Here is a 24807-nt window from a genome sequence, read left to right on the forward strand (position 1 = left end):
CGATCCCATCCTGCACCCTTCATGTGTGTAGGTAAGTCCTTCTGTCTCACTGTACATCGAGTGCTTAAAGGTGTGCAGGGCAAATTGCAATGTTGCTGCTTGTAGTGAAAACAGAAGCACTATTTGTGCTTCGCTGGTAGTAGCAGTTTTAGTCCCAGGAAGACAAAGCTGCCACTGCAAGGGTTTGCTGCCCAAAGAGAGCAAACATGCACATTTGGTAAATTAGGGAAGAACACAGAAGACATCGGTGGCTTAGCCCTGCGTCACGACAGATGAAAAATGTTGCACAACACTGCTCCCCTGAGGCTGTGAGCACAAGTATTGAACGCGGGATGCGAGCCCACCATTGTCACCGCTGGACTCTCAACCAACTATACAGAAAAACGAAGATTAATATTCTCATTAGATCTTATAATTTGGCGTGCGCATAATGGGAACCTCATTGCCCATTAGTTCATGTTTACCAGAAAATAATGGTGCTTATCAGAAGAGACCACTTTGTCCTTAACTGGAAGAGCAAATTATTTCAGCGGAGTTTGCTTTATGTTTCGTACCCCTCCCTCTCTCCTTCGAAGGCACACACATTTACGGGCCCATTATCTTCTTGTTGATGCAGGGGGGTTATGTGTGTAGCTACCATTAACGGTAATGAAAATGGCTCTTGTTAATCTCCCATGCGCTGATAGTAAGATAATAGCCTACTTATTAAGTATGAAGGCCAGAATAGGAGTTGCACCGAAAATGAGCAGCATATAGTCTCCGTGGGATTCATATGTAAATGTTAAAGCCTTGCTCCGGACTGTCTACAGTTGATGATTAAAATGAAATTAGTGATTATTATCTACGTGCTCTCTGGGCACAGGCCTGCAACCATCACAAAGCACTTGCACGTTCCCTTTTCATATCCTCTCATTCCCCATCACCTTCAGAGCATCGCTGGATGGCAACAAAAGCAAATCTTCCTCTGGGAGCGCTCAGCCGCGTGTGCAAGCCCCCAAAACCCCCAACCTTGACAAAATTCACTCGTGTGGCACCCCACGGACCTGCAGCCCCGGTATCATTTGGGATCTGAGCCCCCAGGTTTTCAATTTAGAAGTAAATGTCCAGAAAAGACTGAAGGCCATGGACAAGGTTGGGCTTGGTTTTGTTTGGTTGACACAATTCTGTTTCCCTTCCCTTAGGAAAAGGATAAAATAAAATGATAATGTAACATTTTCAAATATCACCTTTACCAAAAGCAGGATTTGGAAATAAAGAGTCGTGGAGTTCAATTCTGATGAGCAGCTTTTATTTGAAAACACGCACACAAAACCTTCACATCAACACAGAAGGCCTGAGGCCAGCCGTATGAAAAAGACCATCTCCCACTATTTCCTCCAACATTTCTTCTTGCCATTTTTTTTTCATCCACTTTTCACGTCACGATTTTCACCCCAAGCCCATCGCCGGTTACTTTTTTTTCCCGAATACCCCAAAAACAGGGCAGGCAGCCTCTCCCCTCACCCTAAAGCTCAACCCCATCCCGCCCTCCCCACTCCGGCCCACCAGGACCGGCGGCTGCCCCCTCACAGCGGGGCCCCTCGGGGGGCTCCCGGCCCTCAGCCGAGCCGGTCCCCGGCCACCCCGGCCCCATTCCGGGCTGTGTCCCGGTGCCGGTGCCGGTGCCGGTCCCAGTACCGGCCCGGAGCGGGTTAATGCCGGCGCCCACAATTCCTCGCGGCCCTGCAACGTCGCCGGTCTCGCTGAGGGCAGCGGCTGCGCCGTGAGGCGCCGGGCGGGACCGGGGCTACCGGGGGTGCCGGGGCCGGCTTCCCGGTGCGTTCCCCGGGTCTCCCCCGGGCCCTTTCCACAGCTTTTGGGCCGGCTTCGGGGGCTCCGCTCCCCCGGCAGCGAGCGGCGGGCACGGGGGTGGGTGGGGGGGGCGGTGGGAGCCCGCTGGCGTGGCAGGGGGAGGCGTTGTGGTGCTGCGAGCAGCGTCCGGTTTTCATCTCTTTTCTCTCTTTTATTTATTATTATTGTTTTTATTTTTTTTTTCTAGAAAGGAGAAGCCGCCGTGCTGGCGGGGATCCTGGCCATGTTCTGAGGCAGCGCTCCGGGACTCGCCGCGGATCCGGCTAGCTCGGTTCACGGTCAGCCTGAAAATAGCCAGCAAATATCCTGTAAATATTCTGCAAATATCCAGCAGATATTGCCAGCCCCTCGGCCTCCGTGAAGCTTAGGGTAAGGTGGTGGTGGGTCTGAGAATACAGGGCTGCAGGCCTCTGGTAACGGATTTACTGCCACGTCAATGCCTGTATATGTGAATATAAAATATATATTGAAGTGGACTGTTAATATGTAGACAGATATGTGTGAATGAGTTGTGCTTGCTTCATGGAATTGGGTTAAAAACTTCCTTCAGGCAGCAAAGCCCCTGTGGGCTTTTCCCCCCGTGGGACCCGCCGGGAGCCCTGTGGCACACGAAGTCACCACAGGCATTGCTTGGTGGGTCATGGAGCTCCTTGCAGGCCAGCTGTGTGAATTTGCTGCTGGATCAGAGGAGCAAAGTCCCTTTACAGCTCATTTCAACCTACGTGTATGGTGCCACTCCTGCCTTGCTGCATGCTTTTAGGGAACTAGACACATCGAAGCTCCTATGGTGCACGTCTAGTTTTGCTCTGGAATCGTAGAGGCATTCAGGTTGGAAAAGACCTCCAAGATCATCAGGTCCAACCATAAACAGGTTGTTTGACAGAGAAGTAACAGCATGAGACCGATCTGTCTGAAGCTGGATGTTTCCACCTTGCAGCGCTTAGTCCAAGATACTGACATTTTCAGTGAAAACTTATTCCTAAATTAAACATTTTGTTTACTGCTCATGAGATGAAAATGCTCAGTGCTTATTTAGGCTGCCCATCCAGTTGTTACTTGGACGTTTACTGCCTGAAAGTTAAGCTGCTGTTGAGGGATGATGGGCCCAGTAGGCTACCACGGCTCAGGTCAGCTGTGGTAATTTAATTGCTTTCAATCTGATCGTGAAATAAAACTGAAAGTAGACTAGGCTCTAACCCAGTTACATGTTCTTACAAAGCTTAGAGCTTGACTTTTTTTTCACCCCACATCCTCATCTTTCAATTCCGAATGACTCAGAGGAAGAGAGAAAGGCAAGAAGCTGGTGGCCGTAGTTATCCCCTCCTTTTCATGGATGAAGCGGTCTGGGTGAAGCTCCTGGGGGCTTGATATGGGAAGCTGGTGTTTCTGGGGTGGGTATGCGTTCAATCTGAAGTTAGATAAAAGGATTTCATTCAAAAAAGCAGGTATGGCAACCCAAGGGCAGTTATTTCCTATGTCAGCTTGGAGGGTAATTTTACTCATTAACCATTAATTACAGTAACCTTTTCCGTCTAAACTGATTCTTTCACAGTTTATCTGGTTTTGTTTAACGTAAGTTAATTGAAATAGAAAGGCAGCATTATCTAAACTTCAGTGAAAACACTGTCCCTTAAGTTATACAGAATTAAGTGCTTGTCAACAAAACGTTTACAAAGGAATTAGTGCTTTAGATAAAGGCAGCGAGTTCTGCCGCAGATAACTTCCGCTTCTAATTGTATCAATGCGTAGATAAAATTTTGAGGATGTTTCTTTCCAAACCGTGTTGTCTTAGCTGGTGATGCGTATAATTGTATTTGCACTGTTCTGTTGCACTGCAGTGGCTGGGATTCACAGGAAATCTGTTTTGCTTTAGAGATGTCTAATAAATTGCCACTGTCACATTCCAGAAATTTAATGGTAGTTTTTGTACTTGTAGGGTTTTACTCTTTTTTTAAAGTCTTCCTTTTCTAAGTGAAGATATTCTCCCTCCTCTGCTGGGTTGCAGTAATTGTTTGCAACACTTCATCATTTACCTTTTAAAATGACTTCAAAGTTACCAATCCTTTTTATAATTTGAGAACTAAGGACTTTAGTTAAAAAGCATAGTGAACAAATGCCAAACACTTGCCTAGAAGTGAAGATGCTTCTGCCTCTCAGACCAGGATTTGATAGAAATGCTGACCTGTTATTTTTTGCATTGTGTCTTGACTGACCAATATGCTTGGCGTTCAGTAGTTGGTGCTGTTTCTAGTTAGCCTGGTGACTTCTGTGTGTTTTATTACATCCTAGAGGGTCCTTTTATGGAATAGAAATGAAAAAAAATCAACTGGAAGTGAAAAGGAAGAAGAGAGATTTAAAATTAATTTAAATGTTGTACTACTGAATAGCTGGAAATATGATTTCATTTTTTTATCTTAACTTGCAGTCTTGTGCTGCATCCTACACTGCATTTCTTCCAATCAGGGTTGTTTTGTGTCCTTTGTTTTTTCCAGGCTATATGCTGTGAGTTGCATCTCTTTCTTAATGTGAATTTTATCTGTAGCTTGCCATTGCTCCAGGCTGTTGCATTTCACGCTTTGTAACAAATAGAGTAAGATGATGTGGTCTGCCAGCCAGAGATGACTTTGCTGGAATTAAAATTCTGTTTTGTGTAAGACACCCCAGTAATTGCCTTATTTTGTCAGAATTTCCTTGATAAGGAAACTCAATACTTATGGTAAATCAAGGGTGGTTTTTTTTTTTTTTGTGTGTGTGTGTCTTCTAATAGAGTGTTCTTTTAGCAGTATATTCAGCACTATTAAGTGCAAGAGTCTCTGTTATTCTTTGCTTAGGTTAGTTTATTTGTATGCATATGAGCCCATGTAATCATGAATGATAAAAAAGCACATTCAGAAAGGGTGATGGATGGCTCTGGAAGCAGCATCAGTGTCTGTTTTGGTGGGACATATGCCATAGAAGGAAGAGTTTCCATATTTATCCTCTCCCTGCCCTCTGAGCTGTGGCTGAATTATAGCTTTCCAGCGAGATAGGATGACTAAAATTCCCCAAACTGTATGAAGTAAATGGAGAAGTAAGATTGTGGGTTCTTTCTTTTTTTTTTTTTTTTTTCCTATTTTTCCTGCAATTGATTATGATTCAGTGGTTTTGTTTGTAAGCTCTTTTTCGTAGAGATCATGCCTGTGTGGTGCTGAACGTCTTACCAGTATCATACCCTTTAACATGACTCATATCTTGTTTTTTCACTTGTAGAATCATGGCAAGTCCAAGAACAAGGAAAGTTCTTAAGGAAGTCAGAGCACAAGATGAGAATAATGTGAGAAAATTATGATCTTTAGTTTCCTATAATTAAATTTTCTTTAAATCTACTCCAGGTGTATGTTGCTGTCCATAAGGGTTAGCCTGTTTATAGCACTTGTATGTCTAACTAACGGTAACATATAGAGATGTGAATATCTCATATTTGTTAGTTCTAGCAACTTTTATTCATAAATGTATTGTAAACGCATGGCTGTACATTTGGCACAAGTCTCTCGGATTCTAGGAATGCTGTAACCCTTAGTTTCTGAGCAAGTGATGTCTTGGGCATAACTTAATTAAAACTATCTGTTTCGAGTGGCTTGATCATCCCTGCCCACAGACAGGTTCATTTTTGTTTACGTATTAAATTTTGACTGGTGATTGCATTTGTAAGAACTGAGGTTATTGTGGTGTATGAGCAAAAAAGCAAACTCCATTCTGATCTGCTATTATCTTGCAATTTACTGCCATGCTGTAGTACCTCTGAATGAATGTTTTGAACTTCAAATGTTTGTGTTTTGCATAGTAAATTTCAAGAACTCAGTTTGGTTAATTTTTTATCCTTCAAAACAGTCTGACTATGATATCAAGATGACTTTGTGCATTAATTTCAACCCACTTATTTATATTTCCCTACTGCTGTTTGGTACTTGGTAGAGTAATTTTACAGTCCAGTTTGGGTTAAGTTATGAGTTTTTCTTTCCATTCAGCATAAATAAATCTTTAAAGAAAGCTTATACTCTAAGGAGAGGTGTTTCCAAACATGAAGAACTCTCCCTTCTGAATTTCTTTCCTGCGTGTGATGTTTTCATGACTTGACTTTTCGAGTTGTACTTTAAAAACTTCACGTGGGCATTGCAAGTTAGAGATGACTTTATTTCCTCTTACAGGTCTGTTTTGAGTGTGGTGCATTTAACCCCCAGTGGGTGAGCGTGACCTATGGAATTTGGATCTGTCTCGAGTGCTCAGGAAAACACCGAGGCTTGGGAGTTCACCTCAGGTCAGCCGTCAGGCTAAGTTGGGTTACCTTGGGGTGTGCTATGGCTGTGAACAGAACGGGTGGTTTGGGAGGGGTGTAAAATGTGTCAGTTTCAGCATTCCACGGGCAGTTTTGCCTTGTGCTCCTCTCCAAAGTGAGCGTTAGTGTCTGGGCCTTCTCTGTAATTAGTTGGAGCACACCCTGCATTGATGCAGCTGTGTTGTGCCCAGTTCTAGAAAGTATCATCTCCAGCTACGTCTTGTGGTTGTGCTGGTGTGTTTGACAACATTGCACTAGTCCTTTTTTTTTTTTAATTTTGTATTATCTTCATCAATTAAAACTGAAGTAGTACTAGAGCAGCTTGAGAATTGTGCAAAGAAAGTCACAGCATGGTTGCAGAATGCTTCTGTACTGTATACAAGTGTAAAAATCATTTTATTCCATTCAAGAGATATTTTTTATTAATATAGATGAGGCCATTCAGAATTACACATTTTGCTTTTCAGGGAGGTGATCCTGAAGCTAATTAGTGAGTACAAATAGTGTAGGAAATGAGAGTGTGGGACATATTCCATGCATTAGATGAAAGAAAATGCAAATTACTGAGACAAAGATATGATGAAGGGTATTTATTTTGGGACAAAAAGAAAGAAATTGGTCAACTTTCAAGTTTTAAAGAGCCTTGTTGAGGAGGATGGTTCAATTTTTTTTTTTCTCTGTGACTTGTATTTAACAGTAGGGCTTTTTTTTTTTTTTTTGATATAGTGTAATGAGCAGTAGGTAGCAAAAATTTATGCCCCAAAGCAGAGCTGGGAAGTTAACTGCAGTCATAAATGCCTGGGATGAGGTCATGGTAAATGTTAGCGTAGGCTGTTCGAGACAGCTGAGTTGTCAGTACCTGATGGTTATTATGAGAAGAAGCATGAAATGGGGCAGGAGGTGTTCTTGCAGATTACCTGAGTGTAACTGTGAAAACATGAAAACAGACAGGAGAAGGAAATTTCAGAGTAAAGAAGTCTGGGAGAAGTTTTCTTTTATGTAGTGCGCTAGGTTTCCAAGCTTGTTGGAGAAAGCTGTTTTTTTCTGTTTCTTGCCTTCTCCTGACAGTCTCCTTTAAGTGCCAGAAGTTTATTTTTGTTTATTTCAGTGAGGGTTTGAGCACCTTTTTAAGATGCTTTCTTTCTTTACTTTGAGAGTGTTTTTTTTTAACATTTCTGTACACCCAACCTTTGATATAGATTGCAATAAGCTTCTTTTTTTTTTTTTTGTCCCAGCCAATGTAGCAGGAAATTATAACAATCTGTGATTTTTTTTTTAAACTGATTTTCAGTTTTGTACGCTCTGTAACTATGGACAAATGGAAAGATATTGAGCTGGAGAAAATGAAGGCTGGAGGTAACAGCAAATTTCGAGAGTTCTTGGAGTCTCAAGATGACTATAATCCCTGCTGGACAATGCAGGAGAAGTACAACAGCAAAGCTGCAGCTCTTTTTAGAGATCAGGTAAGTTCAGAGGTGTGTGTCCTCATCCCCTGTTATCTGAAAATCTCCAAGTATTTTGTTAGCACTTAGTCTTTAAAGGTTGCTGGTAAGTCGTCTTATATGTGTGGTGTATAAAAAACACAAACAAAAAAGACAAGTTGAACTCATGAGCTTAGAGACTTAGAAGGATACTGCATTTTTATGCTGATCCTGCCACTGAGGTGGTAGGAAGGTACGCTCTGTGCTCACAGGGATACTCATGCAGCTTTGAGGGAAAAGAAGTGAAGTTTGAGTTTTTTCTTTGAAGGTAGGCGTAGAGAATATTTAAATTCTGCATATGTGTTTTAGCTTCCCTATAGAAGAGTGTAAATCCACCTTTATCTCCATTATTAGGAGATTAGAGCTTGATGTCTTTGAATTAATTTAGTCTTTGGTTTTCAGACCAAACAGGCCAGTTTGGAAGAAGGTGCTTAAAGTCACCTGAAGTAAAACCAGTGTTCAATTTAACATTAAAAAGAAAAAAATAAGTTTATTGTGAAAATAAATTAATTGATTTCTGTAACTGGCAGTGAGTTGACCTATTCTTGCTTATAGGACCAGTGTGTGTATCTCATGAAAATATTGTACCTGGGGTTTTGATTGTTTTCCTGCCCCTTTTAGGTTGCTACAGTAGCTGAAGGCAAGGAGTGGTCCATTGAAACTTCTCCTGCCAGGAACTGGACGCCACCTCAGCCTAAAACGTCTCTCTCTTCCACTCATCGGTATGTATTCTTGCTATTTAATGTTGGCATAGCAACATCAGGATCAAAACCTGATGCTTGAATGTCTGCTGGTTTTATTCTGTTGGAAAGTGCTGGCTGAACAAACATTTCTTTGCTTCCCCATATTCCTAAACTTCAGCAAGAGCTTTAATATCTGTAATTCCCCTTCCCTCCACCTTAATCTTAAAAAAATAAAAAAATAAAAAAATAAAAAAATAAAAAATAATAATAATGATAATGTGGCAGAAACAATTGAGTAAGAGAGGAGGACAAGACATGCTGTTTTTCCCTTGACTTGTAGTGCACCTGAGATTCATCATTGTGTCAGTCATGCACAGTGTGTCACAGCCCTTCCTTAACTACAGTTCTGCTCCAGTTCGTGATTGAGTGCTGGTGACAAAGAGCACAGGCTTTTCCTTAAGGTGCTAATTACAAATAAGAGCATCAAAGCTGGACTGCAGTTTTGTTTTTCTGCTTCTGCATGTTTGTTACTCCTTGCAGAAGGAATCAAGTTAACTGAAAAAGCAATTATAAATCAGATGGACGAGTGCTTTGTGCCTGGCCATCATCCAGCAGGTTCAGTGGGCTAGCAGTGGTCTGAGTAGCGTAGCCTGTGTTGCTTTATTCATTCAATACTCCAGTGGCTTTTAGTGGTTACATTACAGTTCCCTACGTGATAGACTAAAGAAATAGTCAATAAAGATAAAGATAAAGAAATAATCAATTTTGCGCCTGTTTTATGATGATCTATGACAAGATGCAGTGCTGAGCTAGTGGTTTTTGCTTTACATGGTTTGATTCTTTTAAATCTTTCATTTCAGTAGTTCTGCTGGACAACCTCAGAACGTAACTGCCTCTTCTGACAAGGCTTTTGAAGACTGGTTAAATGATGATGTCAACTCCTATCAAGGGTAATGCAATATTTATTAACTTTTTGTGTACCTGGCCCTGTAGTATTACAAAGAGTGGGATGTTACACTGCAGCTGTGCAACTATGATTCTGATTCACTGGGCCATACTAGTTAACAGTTTCATCTTGCTCATGATTAAAAACATTTTGATAGTTTATGATGAGGGGAAAAAAGGAAGGAAGAAGCCTTTTAATGTATTTTTGTAACAAAAATGTTAGGATAGCATTCAAGAAAGAGCTAGTAAATCCAAATATTACTGTGGTAGGCTCCAAGCTAGGGCATTCTTAGTTTGTATGGCATCTTACAGTGTTTTGGTTAAAATGGGGGTGTTCATAAAGCTGACACTGTTTTCCTCCTCTTGTCCCATTTTCATATATCTTCATTAAGATTTACTCAGATTTCTGATCTGAGTGATGTGTTGGAGAAACATTAAGAAGGCATTAGCTTGCATAGGAGACACCTTAATTTGCAAGGGTTCACCAGTGGATCTTTTTGGGTGTTATGTCTCTATGAAGTGGGTGGTTTTGTGTTTTTGGGCGCTAGGTGACTTAGTGCTCATGCAAATGTAAATGCTACCAGGCTTTTTCTTTCAAGTGTATTTTAAAGTCTGTTAAACAATTATTCTTTTATACTTTTGTTTAGCATACATTCATTAAAACCACTAATGCGGGTCCTATTTATTCATTTTCTTACTGTAGTGGCCAAGAGAATCGCTACGTGGGGTTTGGAAACACGGTAACCCCTCCAAAAAAAGAGGATGACTTCCTGAATAATGCTATGTCTTCGCTGTACTCTGTAAGGAAGTGTTTGAAGATTTCTGTGACCTGAAGTAGTATTTCATTCTGTTTCATCCTCTGTTACTGGAATATCAATGGAGAAAAACTAAAGACAGCAAGTAGTTAGAGGAAGGTGTAGAGGACTGGGATTATTCTGAGTGTGAGGAAAATACTGGAGGACTTCAAAAGGTGAAAAGAAGGGAACATTTTGACAAAAGTTAAGCATTAGGTCTGAGATCAGTTCCTTGAAATGAGGTTATAGCAATGAATTAGGAACTAATACTCAACAGCCCTGCCCTTGGAGCACAGAAAAACAAATGAATAAAAGATTAACTTGACAGGATAATAGTAGTTGGGGTGGTAACGCTCCAAATAGATGAACTGCATTATGTGCAGTGGAAAACAATTGAAACATTCTTGTATATGGTGCTAGAAGCCCCGAACAGTGATAAAAACGTTTGAAATACTTTTGGCAGGGCATGAAGACCTAACAGCATATGGCTGAGCAATTGTCATGATTAAAGTAGAGATGATGAGAGATGTATTGTTGAAAGAACATGGGGAATAAAGTCAGGTGCTTTGATGTGCTGGAAGGTAATAGCGCAGGACAAAATTTGGCATTTGCAATCTCTGAAATGTGGGAAGGTTTTCTATCAGGGTTAGTGGTCGGTGCTGGTCTTCTGTAGAGCATCGTCATATGATTTGGGTATAGAAAGTCTTGTGTTAATGTGCTTGGAAGTTGTTATGGGTTGTTACTAATCTTTATTTTTGAGTAATTAGGCTTTGGAACAGATTTCTGGTAGTAGTTAACAGTGAGAAAAAAAACAAGATTTTTAAAGATGTATCTGGTAAAACGTAAGGGTTTAGATGCTTGTGATAGGGGACTGAACTACCCATTGGGCACACTACAGTTCTGTCTTCCTCTACAGCTGGGAGGCACGTGAGAAAAATTACTAAATTCTTGTAATTGACACAACACTTTTAAGTAATTCCCTCAGAAGTCTTGACTAGTGTAGTGGAGTACAGTCTGAATATCCAGACCAGGCTCTACTAGAGAATAACAGAAAAAGGTAATGCCTGAGCCTTTGAACGGTATTCCAGGTCATCCTATAGGATACTTATGTCTGATGAGTATTTTCTACTTATGTCATAAACTGGAGGCCAGAGAGTTAAAATTGGAAACCACATCTATAATGGATTGCAGATGTGCTAAGACAGCAAGAGTTGGTACTGTGTTGTCTGAGTTACTGTCAACTATTACTTGAATACATGATCTGATTGAAACTTACGATTAAAATGCCCTCTTGTGACCACAGATGCATACTACAGTGTAATTTTAAGACATACTGTACATCCTAGTGATGTGTATAATTATACACATCCTTCTGATGTGTATAATTATTTTTCCCCATGCATGCTACATTTACATATATACATTTGTTTTCTACTGCTATTGTATTGGAGCATTTCTGTTTTCTGTGTCCCTAATTCACACTTACTATGCTCTTCAACTCATTCTGTAACTAACAGGCATAATTGCAATTTAGATTTTGTTTGAGGCCCATGTGATTGCGCTTAGCGTAAAAACTACAAGACATTGCCTTGTCTGCAAAGAAAAAATCCTGCTGTTCCTGCATTATTATAAACAAAGAGAACCACAAACATATTAAATATTTGATGGGCAAAACCCAGAAATAAACGTGATTTATTTTCACATGCTTTGCTGGATGGTTTCTGGATGGATGTGTTGCTAACAAAACATGAAATCTAAACAGTTGAGAAATTATTTTTAATGATGTTAAAAAAAAATAGAATTGTTTTCCTGCTTCATTTTCTTTTAGCTGGCTTCTTAGCATCTGACAATTGATAGTTAGAAGAAAACTTTTCTTGTTCATTATATGAGAAGTCTGCTAAGAAAGGCCAAACCTTGACTGTGGTTGTAGTTTTCAGATCTTCTAAGAACCAAAAAGGCATAATGAAGTTTTGCTTATTTTTAAAGCTGAAGTTTGCAAGGAATGAGCAGTTTGAAGCTTTATTTGCTGCTTCGTATTTTCATTGATTTTAATGCCTTTTTTTTTCATTCAGTGCTTATTATTGAAGTGCTAATCTCTGTATAGTAAGGTTTTAATATGTTTTTACATTCTCATACTTTTCTTGAGGACGGAAGAATTTTTTTCATGTAGTCATTTGTAGCAGAATAACATTGGAAACTCAGGTTGCTTCAAATTGCAGCCATCAGTGTTTTGGCACGAGTAATGGAAGCTTGTTGGTCTGTTACAGACCAGCGTGAGACCGCAGTTCTTGTTCTCACTAGCAATTCTTACGACCACAGGGCAGGCTGTATTGGAAAATATTTTGGCTTAATTTAGCGTGAAATAGGCAATAACTTAGTGTTCGCTATTATTAGTATTCACATACAACTTTCTTTCTTTTAAAGGGATGGAGCAGTTTTACAACTGGAGCAAGCAAGATTGCCTCAGCTGCTAAAGAGGGTGTAAGTAAATACAAAACATTTCAGTGTCATTCTTGTAAGCTAAAAGAGGTTCCATTATTGTGATCTGACTTCTATTAGGGATGTATCTTTAAAAGTATTACCAAGATGTATTAAATTCACCTCTATTTATCTTTGCCTGTGCCATATGAAATAGATGCACAGTGAATGTTCATCTCTGCCTAAAGTTCATTTCCCATGTTTCTGTATAATCATTTTTCTAAATTGTAAACTTTCCATTCATCTTGGGAAGGATCACAGAACATTTCAAATGTGTGTGTTTACTAGGAATAAAACCTTTCATTTTAAAATTTGAATGTATTTATTTCTTTTCACAGGCTACCAGATTTGGATCTCAAGCAAGTCAAAAGGTGATTATAAATTTAACTTGGTTTTACTGACAATAATTGGCTTTAAATGTCACGCATTTGCCTGTACCGATTTATTCAGATTTTTGTGTATAGCCTTCATGGTGCACAGCAATTTTTAGGTTCCTGCTTTTATTTCCATGGGAATTGTAATCAACTACTGTGATCAAATTAAGCAGGCAACAAATGCTGATAGTCTGCTGTATTAGTAGCTGTCAGGTGTATTCAGTAGGCAGTAGAATGAAGTGCTTCAGTTCATGTTTGCGGATATGAAATACCCCTATTTTTGTGAAGCTTAAATGCTGTCTGTCTTAAAGTAGTTTTCTTCTCTAGGTGAACTAATCAAAAGCAAGCCATTCCTAAATCCTAATAAGATACTACAAATGTGAACTGCTTGATATTGTTAAAGTAACTTGCTTGGGTGCATTTAAAAAAGAATTTCTAAAACCATTTCCACGTTCAAGCTGAAGTTAAAGCAGAAGCAGCTAGACTTGAATTATGCAGAGCTGCGATATAAGCAAGATCTGTTTGCACAGAAAAGATTTAAATTCTAATGTGAAAATCTGGAAAATAATAGGATTCTTAAAATTCCAATGTTCTGAGAGAGAGGGCTCATATGTACGAATATATTTTATAGGGTAGTACTTTGAACTGTGACTCCCATTACATGCATAGCCCTAGCCTGGTGTGCTTTCTGATCTGGCTAGGATGCTATTGTGCAACACGAATGTGAACCTGCAGCTGTTGGTGTTCATACAGGAGATGTATGCAGTAGGATACCAGTTCTCTGCCAAACACATGCATGTTTTTCAAGATTAACAGAAATGTCTCGTGAATGCACCCAAACTCGATACTTAGAAGCTTCTAAAATATTTGCTGCTTGGCTTACCTAAGAAAAACTGTGTTATACAAGTCTGCCTTTTTCACTCCATGCAACAGTTTCCCTTTTAGAACACTGTTCTTCCTTTAGTTTTATTAACATGTAAATAAAATGTTAAGTGTAAAAGCTCATCACATCTACTGACAAGAACCACAGCAATATGGTGCCCTGAAGCCTAAGCTGTGTTATTGAAGCTTAAATTTTGTTCCTGAAACATCTGTTCTATTGCTCTGTAAACAGATTTAACATCTTTTTGATATAATGCATTGACTAGAAGTGTATTTAGTGTGCAGTGACCAAACACACACACTGTTTGTATTGTCAGTAGATGTTAAGTTGAAGAAGATTCATGCTACTTAACTTGCCTAAAAAAGTGCTTCCAATTTTTTGCTAAAAGCTGCTTCTTCTACCTTCCTTGCTCTTTCTCTTTCGCTGTCTGGGTAAAGTTTTGGGGCTACAAGCAGCAGCCAGAGCCGGTAACGCCCTCACATATGTTCTTGTGCATGAACTCCTTGTCACTGTTCGTGCTGAATATGCTCATTTGCTCTTGAGCTGTCTTTTTTTTTTTTTTTGCCTTGAGTTAAGTCTGTTTAGAACAATTTTGTGTGTTTCATCTGGTAATGTTTCTTCAAACCTACTTAAAATAGGTTAAAATGGATAGAGATGTCCAGGCTCTGCACTCTCAGAAAGCATTCTGTACTTCTTTCCATGCTCCTCATAAACAGCGATTTCAGGATTTCCTTTTGCATGTCTGATCCAGGAATGCAGTATACACAGAACTACTCTGGGGTGTTGCTTGAAGGCAAACTCTTTAATAAATGCACCATTACGTAGTGTTTGTAATGGTTTGTAAGGTGCTATCCTAAATTCAAAAATAGTAAAGATAAATGATTCGGAAGGAAACAACTACCCAAACCTCCCTTTGGTGTATTTATGAAATTAAGTGGTTGAGTAAATGGGTTTATATGAGAATTCTTCTTGATACTAGCAATAATTTTACTTAGCACAGCTCAACTGTTGGTATGTTATACTCTTTATTCTGTAGCATAAACAGTCAGTTTGGCGGGTTCCATAGACTCCGAGGGATTTTTGAGAAATCCGATTCAGTCCCCTTTGTTTGTCTTGAACACTTTCTCAGCCTCACTTGCAACGTAGATGAGCCTTATATGATTTACATTCCCATTTCTTATTAGATAGAAATGGGATTACCTTTTTCCTTTGTCTTCTCAAATAATTTTTGAGCTGGTAAGGACCAGAAGTATTGGAGATAATGGTGGTTGGGTAGAAGGGAGATCCTAGCAGTGATGGGGCTAAGGAAAGGGCTTTATAGACACCTGGGAATCGGTGGAGAAAGGAAGTTCGTTGCTGTTCCATCCTGGATAGATGAATACTCACACCCTAATCAATGTTTTTCAGGTATAGGATGTAAACCCATAAGAAATTAAACATTATTAGTCTTTGCTAATGGTTGGGAATGATGTTTGTCTGGCAAGCAAGTTGGCTTTCTTGGACTAATTACTTTAATTGAGACATTAATCAGTATAATGTGACAATTCTGAAGAAAACTGTAAATCAATCAAAGGCTTATTATGGTGGTAGGGAAAGGAGTGGTTTCAAATGAAACGTTTGCAAGCCTTGCTGTCTTTGTCAGTATCATCATTTTGTGACTTGCTCTGTGGGCTCACATTTTATAACATGCCTCTAAAAGTGCAACATGCTTGTGCATCATCTTCTGGATTGGAATAGATTTCTGAAGTTCACGGTTTTCTCTCTCTGCTTACCTGGAGCCTTAAAAGAGATTTTAAGTCTTTGTCACAACCTTGCCTCTTGTGTATTGCTTAGAAACAATTGGGTTGTTACTAATAGATGACAACAGCAGCACTGTGAGACAGAAGAATTGGTGAAAAATGGTCTGAAAAGACCTAATTCTACAAGTAATGTCATGGAGGGGAGTGGGGAAAAAGGCAGCTGAGGTCAGTGCTTCTCAATTCTCAGCAGCAGGCAGAGAAGGGGCCCCTCTTCCAGGCTGTTGCTGGTCGAACCATTGCTTCTGCTTCCAGTGCAAGGTCAGATTTTGCTTGGGCTCTGGGCATCTCCAGCAACCTACTGCCGTGTGCATCTGTGTCTGTTCTCTGCAGCACCGTGCTGTGTGTGCTTTCAGCTCATTCTGCTTGTACAAATCAAAGCTCAAGGCTTCGTGTTCTTTTTGGAGACACTGCTGAGAAAATACCCTGCAGAAAACGTTGGCTGTGGTTTTTGTTTTTGTTTTAAGGAAAATATAACTGACTGACTTTTTGTTTTTGCTTTTAAATAGGCATCAGAGTTAGGTCAGACATTAAATGAAAATGTTCTCAAACCTGCACAGGAAAAGGTAATTTTGGATCTAGTAAATTACTTACAGAACATGCTTACAATGACTTAGGCAGGGATTGTTTCCTACTGCCACAACTGCCCAAGCTGTGAAGTGTCTTTTTTTTTCTCCATATACTAGCACAGCAGAGAAGGGGAAGCATCAAATAACTCGAAGCTAGTATGTCAGCAAAGAAAAGTTAATGGATGTATTTTCCCTTGCCAATATTTTCCATGTCCACAAGATTGTTAAATCTTTTATTATTAGATGTTCTTTTTTAGATTTAATGATTTCAAAATGAAAGATGGACTAAGATGAAAACACACCCCAAATGGGGAGAGAAATCAGTTTTTTTATTATTAATATCTTTGAGTGTTAAGTTCTTAGTATTTTCCCCATCTTCCTATCAGCATTTCTTCACATTCAGCAAAGCATCTTTGAACATCTATAGTTCATCTGGTGCCTCATGTGTTTAAGGTGAATTGGGACAGTTTATCAATAGAAATTAAAGATGTTTTTTGCAACCTTTAGCATTCATTCAGAATCTTAAGGTAGCTAATACCAAGTTTTGCTTGTGTTCATAAGGAAAGCATGGTCTGAAATAAAACCCTCTTTAGTTCTAGTTGTGCTGTTTCTAGGAAACTGAGATAGTCGGAAGAAGTTGTTGTTTTTTTTTTCATTTTCCTCTTACAGTTGTTAGTGACCATGAACATGTAGCTAATAGCACTTTCAACAGCAGTTATGTGGAAAGCACACACACCTGGGGAAATAAAGACGGTCAGTAGTGGGCATATAAAAAAAACGAACAGGAAGGTCAGTCCTCATAAGTGATTAGTGATAGCTGATACTGCCATTTTTAATCAAAGATTCACCCTGGTGTCAAATGTTGCCTTCCTGTTTCATATGTTCAAAGAAAAGAAAAAAAAAGTACATCTTTCCCATTTGTCGTGCATTTGTTCTGTGCTTCTAGAATTTTGGATCAGCTCCAAAATTTTGATGAAGTCGTTCCTGAGAATGTTGTGATCTACTTACCTATGTACCTTTTCCCAAAACGTGTCGCTTGATAAAAAAAGAAAAACAGATTCATGTTGCATTCATAAGAGAAGTGATGCCACCACTTTAAGATGTGGATCAATTTTGAATTTGAAAAGTATGGTTTAATCATCTAACAAAATAAATTCTATTGCATTACCTTTATTAATTTAATATTCTTTACGTAGCATTTCAAATCACAGGAGAACACTCTAATTGGTTTTGTATTCCCTAGAATTTTCCACAATTTATTGCAGGATGCTTAGAAATGATAATTTTAGGGTGTGTTTTCTTGAGCTGACTTTTTTTGTAGGACAATTTCATGAGGAACATTGGACTCTACATTAAAAAAAAAATAAAAAAGAAAGGAGTTATTTCCCTTAGGAGGTTGTGCTGCTAGTTCGCAGTGTTACTGTCACTGTCTGAAGTATGTATACAGTAGTTTCTGCCTGACACACAAAGGATTGCACAAAGTCACCTGCTTTGGAGCAGCTGCCATTTATTACCTGATGACAGACACCAGTTATATTCTAGTTAACCAAAATTCAAAGCCCTTTTAGTATTTACACAAGCACGTATAAAAGATTTTGAATAAAATGAATCTAATAGGTTTTTAATCTCTACAAATTGTGTCCTTTTGTGTAGTAAAACATACTTATAAAATGTCAAGTTGGCAGGCTTTTTGGTGTCTTTTTTATGCTCAGCGTTAGTGTAATGGTACCTTCCTCAGGTTCAATGTATGTCAGTAATATATTCCCCCAAACTTCAAAGGACTGAGCTTTTCTCCATTGGAGATCAGTGGATTTATGTCACTTTCTTAACCTTGATAGCTTTGACTTAGGTATATTTTGATTCACTTCAGTTTTGTTTTTTTTTTTTAAACTCTGTTTTAGCTGTTACCACGAGTAAATTTGTCTTAAGGCTTCAACAGTACTTTGTTTTATGACTAATGACCAACACTTTGATTCGTGTAGGTGAAAGAGGGGAAAATTTTTGAGGAGGTCTCCGTGGGGGTGTCACAGTTGGCCAGCAAGGTATGAAGAGGCCTTCTTCCCTTTAAGGAGGCCAGACAGCAAGCCAGTCTCCATATTCTTACGAAGTGTTTTTAGTGAAACAAAACCACAACACAGCTTCAGTCTGTACTTGTGTTGAATATAGGTAAATTTGGAAAATGCAACTTTCAACATGTAGTCCAGTATTTTAACAAGTACTACACAGGTATGATGCAGTCCTCTCCTTGTAATGGTTTCACTGAGGATGTGATGTAGAGCTGTAAGACAACCAGCATCCTAAACACAAAGAAATGTCTGCTATAGAATATGGAGACAGCTTGTATTACATTTGTATGGTTAAACTTACTAATGCTCTACCTTTTTTCTTTGTCTTCTTTTGCAATCATTGCTTGGTAATGTGGTAAGTGCTCTGTACAACTGCTAGTACAGAAGTCCTGCACAATCTAATGCGTGTTTTGATAATTTGTACAATATTACTTAAGAAGATTAGTCTTTCAAGCACTAGAAGCTGTATCGTATAACAGTTCAGTGTCTTGAATGTTGGGAATATTTTAATAAGATAAGGTACCTGTGCTGCTTAGAGCCTGGCAACCTTAAATCTGAATTCTGGGCTTCTTTCTTCATATCTTTGACTTAGAATAGTGACTGCCATGGATGTCACTTCAGAATTTGTGTTCCTAATCCAAAGCCACTCCAAAATAATAACCCTGAAATGATTCTCCTGGCAGTCATATTCATTCTAGAACTCTGCTTTTGGTCTGTTCACATGAGCATTAAAATAATGTATGAAGGAAGTTTATTAAACATTAGAAATATAAACAATAGTTAAATGAAACATCCAAACACCACTACTGTCATTAAATTTAATTTTATGTAACATATAATTTCAGCGTTTTTGTCAAGAAATTGTAGGAGAGAATTGAAAAGCTGTTACTGAGAAAAGTGGGTGAAAATGCTGAATTTTAGCTACTTCTCACAACTTCCAGCAGCATGGTTCTGTCAAATGTGTTCTCTTTACATCAACCATGTAATTATCCATCAAAAATATTAGGAAGTTGAGGGAAATATATCATGAAATACGTTGTCTTCATCTCAACAAGTAATAGAATGTGTTGTGGCTTTTGCTCTTGGACTTGGATGTTGGCTTGGTCCAGATGAAAAGTGTGTTCTTCCTCTCTAGGTTCAGGGAGTTGGGAGTAAGGGATGGCGAGATGTCACCACTTTCTTTTCTGGCAAGCCAGATGATCATTCTGAAAGGTATTTCCTTTGTTATTTTCTGCATCTCTTCAAACACGTAATTTTATATTCTCTGCGACATAACAGCACTAGGTATTTTTTAAATATGAAGAAATTGTTCTGTCTTTTGGTTAAGCTTTGTACGTAGTCCTTCCATAATGTCATTCAGGGGCACATGAAGCTCTTTTCAGTCTGAGAGCAAAATAGTGCACTGCACTTTGATTTTTAAACTTATGCCAAGTGCACCACTGCCTTTGTATTGTAAGCTTTTACCAAAAAATCTGTGAACTCGAATATAAGCTTATGCCATTCTGAACAGTACATCTAGTTCTGCCTTTGTAGTTTTTGTTTGAGCAAAGGGCAGTAGCATTATCATTTTCCTTGTGGTCATTTCTGTTTCCTGTCATGTTTGTCATAACTAATTTATTTCTCCCTTCCTTTTTGTCTCCGCCCCTGCCAATAAAAGACCATCTGAGGGAGACAGCTACCAGAACAGTGGAGGGGAGGGCTACCAGAACAATGCTGTAGATCAAAGCTTCTGGGAGACCTTTGGCAACTCAGACCCACCGAAAGCTCATAAATCTCCGAGCACTGAGAGCTGGACCTATGTGGACAATTCCACAGAGAAGAAGAGCTCCGATAGCTGGGACGTGTGGGGCTCAGGAACAGTCTCCAACAACAAGAACAGTAACAGCGACAGTTGGGAAAATTGGGAGACCAACTGGGAAAGCACAGGAGGGGAGAGCAAGACCAAAAAACCTCCTAAGGCAACAAAAAAGGCATCTTCGGCTGATGATGGGTGGGATAACCAGAACTGGTAGAACTGTTAACCCTGTTTTGCACAGCTAGGAAAGGGAAACTGTGCTGTCTGATTGAGGGGAGAAAGTTTTACACACAACTGGAGTATCTTGGTTGACCTTACTGATGTGTTATTTTTTGTGCTTTCTATTCATTCTCCTTTCCTTCTATCCCAGTTTAGAGGGAAAAAAAAAAAGTGTCTGAATCTTTTATTACATGAAGATGTTTCTTCCAGTTTTAAGGGTAGTGATTAAATATATATTCTCCTTGCACTATTGAAGCTGGGTACACTGACTTTAACAGCAACGTTCAAAAGAAAAAAAAAATCAATCAGTGCAAGCACACTTCTATGCCACAACCTTGCATGTGTAAGCTCACAGGTACCCATCCAGTCTTCATATAATTTGAGATGACCTGAGGTGTTTAATGCAAATAAAGGACGGGCTGTATCTTGAAAAGATAGCCCTTAAAAAAGCAGACTGCAGTTGAATAGATCTAGTTCAAATGCCTTATGGATTGCTGTGACAGTGTTAGGTCTGGCAATTCAAAACGGTCTTGAAGATACTTTTTATTGGAGCTTTTTTTTTAAAACTTTTTGAGATTTTTAGACTTTACCAGTTATTTTCTCCCCTTAGAATTAGTAAGGAGTCTAGAGCTAGATGATTATTTGTGTAAACTCGTTCTGACAGCCTATGAAGGGATATTCAGAATGGCTGCTCCTCGCCCTGTGTAAACCCTTACCCCTTAAGCAAGAAGAGCAGCTCTCCTACACAGAGAAAATGCAACGGTGTGTGTGCTCCTTCCTTGCCTACACCCGTCCCACAGTTTGAGTATTTTGTAGGGTCTGTCTTTTCTCTTTCTTCCTTCTACCCATCTATTTTATCTATTGTGATAAAAATGAAATCTTTCTGCTGCTCATAGCCTTTTAGACATCTGTTTGGCAACTTGGCAGTGAAATAACTTTATTTAAAAAAAAATCTAGTAAGGAAAAAATGCATGGAAAATATGAGACCATTGAGGAGAGAGGCTGGCAGCAAGCCCCCTTCAAGATGAGTAGATGTCTGGATTTAATAGTAAAGCTTAATTTAAGCAGATGTTTTCCAAATTAATCTTTAATATGTCAGACTGTGTCATGTACTTCTCCACGTTTTCTTCCTGGACCTTGTTAAAGAAATACTATTTTGGAAACTTCAGAAACTCCTTGTCAGCATTAAGGGATGGAATAGAAGATTCAGTTGTGTCTCAATTTTGACCCAGCAAACTGCTTTGCATGATACAAATCATAACATTTACGGAAGATCTGTGACTCCTTTTAACAATAATGGTGTCCTGTGTATTCCCTTTTATTTTTTGGGGGTGGATTGTAAATGTGCACTGCCTGAAAATAATCAACTCACTTAAACTTTAAATCATATCATTACATAGTCTGTATTGGTAGCAGCATGGAGTTCTTTACTGTGGACCTTGTAAATCTTTGTACTTCTCCAAAAAGCCTTTCATTTTTTAAATTAGTTTATTGCTCAAGCAGTTGATTGACCCAAGTTGTTGAAATTACCTCAAATGATGTTCCATTTTTTTCCTTGTTACAGAGGTTTTCAATCATATGGTAATACCAGATGCCAAAAAGTAATGATATTCAGCAGAGAAACAACAAACAAAAAGAGGAAAGAGGAGAATCATGAATCACCCCCAAAAGCAGCAGCTATTAAAGGCTTGCAGTCTAAGTGTCTGTAGCCTGATTCTGTATTATTTTAGTATGATCCCTCAGACAGTTAACAAAATATTTTTCTGGTCTTCTCTAGCCCTGTCCTGTTAGGATTATTTTGCTTTCCCCTCTTGCTTCTATTGATGCAGTGGTCTCTGAAGCTCATACAGCAGGACGTGGTGCTGCTCGTGACCCAGGCACTAGTTTAGGCTGAGCCATGCGAGTTTCCTGAGGCATCCTTGCTGACATGCTGACCCTTTGGGAGCAGAAGAGGCATGAGAGATCTCAGTTCACAACGCTGCTTGTGGTGCCATTGCAGAAGTTTACAGCATTGACTATAACACAAGGATTTTGTTCAGCTTTTTCTCCCGTTATACCTTTGTTATGACTGAATTGCATGTCAAACCTAACTCAGTATTTTTATTCATATACCTCTGTTGCCTATTTTTCTCCTGCACAGCACGGATCTGTAATTCACGTCTGCGAGGCAGTGCTGCAGGTCCTGGCTAACAGTCCGATTCTGTGAAATGACAGCAAAATGCATCTGATGGGTTGCGTTGTCTGCCTGCTGCTGTCTGGAGTGATGCGAAGCTGATTCAGCTTCCTGCGTATAAATTCAGTGCAGTTTCTCTTTCATAAAGCTCCTGAAATAGCTCATGGCAGGGCAGGCTTTATTGCAGCCCAGCGGTGTTTATTTCAGTCGGCAGTGGTGTGACGTGTTTGCGTATGTCACAGCTGTGTGGTTTGCCTAGGAGAAAAGTGGTTTATTTATACATCACTTGTAGCTATGATTGGTGTGAGCCTTTGCTTTGTTCTTCTGAATTTATTTCTGTAGTTTCGAGACTTTATCTTCTATGTCAAAGTAAATAGCGAGAGCCCTACTAGGGTATTGCTTTGGGCAGTGATTTTTCTTCCAGTTCAGGAGGCAGTGGCCGACCAGTTGCCTGTTCTTTGCAGTCCAGTAAGAGACACAACAATACGGTACAGCTCCCAGAAAGGTGGTAGTGGAAGAGACTAAAACCCAATAGAATGGCAGAAAGTGTAACTGCAGCCACAAAACTTATGGACCAAGTGGTTTCAGTTTGATGGGCAAGTCGGTATTTTTTTTATGACTTGTCTGAATCTGAATGTTTTATGATGTCTTCCAAAGAAGAGGATGAATGAAGGCATTTTCTGTTAGAGCCCCTGTTTTACTGGACTTTTTTCTTCTTTTTTTTTTTTATTGTTTCTGAGTACATGGTTTAGAAGCTTCTGCAATTTGAATTTGTGTATGGAGGGAGCGTTTTTAATAGGACTTTTTAATCCCTTCTCCTCTCCCCAATTGCTTTTGTTCTTTTCTCCCGATTGTGAGCATTGTAAACAGGCAGTGGTTACAGCTTGCTGATGCTGCCTGTCTATCTGAAGATGTAGCTGTAGAATCCAAGTGTGTACGTGGATTGGCAAAGCTTTGGTGTGGCTGTGTGCACTTTGCCTTTTTGGTGGGTGAGCAGCCTTGCTTTCCTTTCAATGCCACACCATTGAGTAACAATTGTAAATCGTACGAGCAAACTGCCATGGAGAGAGTACAGTAGGTGAAATCGATACTGGTACAATTGGACATTGCAAGGTTGGACTTAAATTTCCTAATGTTTCAAATTGTTTTATTCCTTTGTATGGGTTCACCTTTGGAAAATACAGAGCAGCTGGATTCCTGCAGGTAGACTGAAATCAGGGAAACAGCAAGACATTCACACTACATGCTGCTTGCAAAGGAGTGAAAGACTTTGTGAGTGTTCCCAACCAGGAACTAGGGCTAATCCTGGGGGTTAGAGATTATTTTAAAATGTTTCACTGGTGTCTTGGTGCCTCTTCAGAATCACTATGTTTTCAAGAAGTGCTTGGCCAACTCTTCCTGGTGGTTTAGACCTCAAGGGTAATGCTGCTGCTTTTATTTTCCCAGACTGTGTAACATTCCATGGGTTCATAATACATTTATGAGTGTAATGATCTGTGCAATAACATAACAAATGTAGGTATAACATTTGTTGTTCAATCCAGGATACGCTTAAAGATACAGTGGTCCTCTTTGAAAATTGAGTCAACCAAGGTATTTCAGTTCTCGCCTTGTTGTGGCGATTTTAAATTCCGCTAATGCTGTCAAGGAAGGCTTGAGCCATCAGTGATTTAAAGAGAAATCAAGAAACATGATGATGCCCGCTACCAGAGTTTGATTGTCATGGTTCACAGTGATCTCTAGTCGTCGAGCCCTTTTTCATTTTCATGCCAGCAGAGACCTGGTCAGTATGGAGTGCTGTATCTTTAATTCTCCTGATGTGTTTTATGTGAAGTTCACAGGAACAGCGATTTCAGTGAACACTAGTCATTGTTCTGTAGAGTGGTACCAGGCTTGTACTGCAGTGTCATCTTTTCAAGAGCATTACAATAAAGCAAAAAGACATGGAGCAGAGTGGTGTTTAGCCCTTTTTCAGGAGACTTCGAGTACTTTTTAAAACCTCAGAAAACTTACCAATTTGCATTAATGTAGCTCATGTGGCCTTTTGGATGAAGCACTTCTCAATATAGTGAGCATCACAAAGTCATTTCAAAACAGGGTGCTTCATCACTAAGACATCAGCAAAGGATTGTGCCAATATCAGCGTGGAATTGTGTTGGAGAGAATCACTGCTGCCATTCTGCTGGCACGCTGTGTCCGTTCCTGCCCTACCATCCTGCGTAGGGGCTGCTCTCAGTGCTGCATGCAAAGCGTCCAGCTGGGATTAAATCCAACAACAGGGAGTGCTGGTTCTGGAGGGGGGGCTGCTTGGCCCTCTGTTCTGCAAGCGTATGGAGGCCAATTACGTAGAAATGGACAAAACCATGAAAAATGATGTCTATTCTA

The 24807-nt window shown here is 39.6% G+C and overlaps 1 protein-coding gene across 4 annotated transcripts; it reads left to right on the plus strand.

Moving 5' to 3' along the window:
- Positions 1-1633: 1633 nt before the first annotated feature.
- Positions 1634-24370, plus strand: ARFGAP1 (ARF GTPase activating protein 1). Of its 4 annotated transcripts, XM_068700815.1 has the most exons (15): positions 1634-1815; positions 2039-2220; positions 5101-5164; positions 6039-6148; positions 7458-7629; positions 8269-8369; positions 9194-9280; positions 9979-10075; positions 12494-12550; positions 12886-12918; positions 14242-14271; positions 16110-16166; positions 18152-18211; positions 19371-19447; positions 19893-24370. In XM_068700815.1, the coding sequence occupies exons 3-15, from the start codon at positions 5105-5107 to the stop codon at positions 20245-20247; spliced, it is 1296 nt and encodes a 431-aa protein (XP_068556916.1). In that variant the 5' UTR covers positions 1634-1815; positions 2039-2220; positions 5101-5104; the 3' UTR covers positions 20248-24370. The 4 variants fall into 4 exon arrangements, with proteins under 4 accessions (XP_068556916.1, XP_068556912.1, XP_068556914.1 ...); XM_068700811.1 differs by lacking the exon at positions 14242-14271 and having other exon boundaries at positions 1659-1815; positions 9191-9280; XM_068700813.1 differs by lacking the exon at positions 14242-14271 and having other exon boundaries at positions 1659-1815.
- Positions 24371-24807: the final 437 nt, after the last annotated feature.

Source organism: Anas acuta, chromosome 16 (assembly GCF_963932015.1).
Source record: "Anas acuta chromosome 16, bAnaAcu1.1, whole genome shotgun sequence".
Taxonomy (NCBI): Eukaryota; Metazoa; Chordata; class Aves; order Anseriformes; family Anatidae; genus Anas; species Anas acuta.

What these genes read in the sequence shown, in the direction of transcription:
- ARFGAP1 (XM_068700815.1), top strand. Translation starts at nt 5,105, where the DNA reads ATGGCAAGTCCAAGAACAAGGAAAGTTCTTAAGGAAGTCAGAGCACAA. An exon ending in CCTCAGCTGCTAAAGAGGGT is followed by an intron (nt 12,551 to 12,885) that starts GTAAGTAAATAC and finishes TTCTTTTCACAG; the next exon opens with GCTACCAGATTTGGATCTCA. An exon ending in GATCTCAAGCAAGTCAAAAG is followed by an intron (nt 12,919 to 14,241) that starts GTGATTATAAAT and finishes GTCTGGGTAAAG; the next exon opens with TTTTGGGGCTACAAGCAGCA.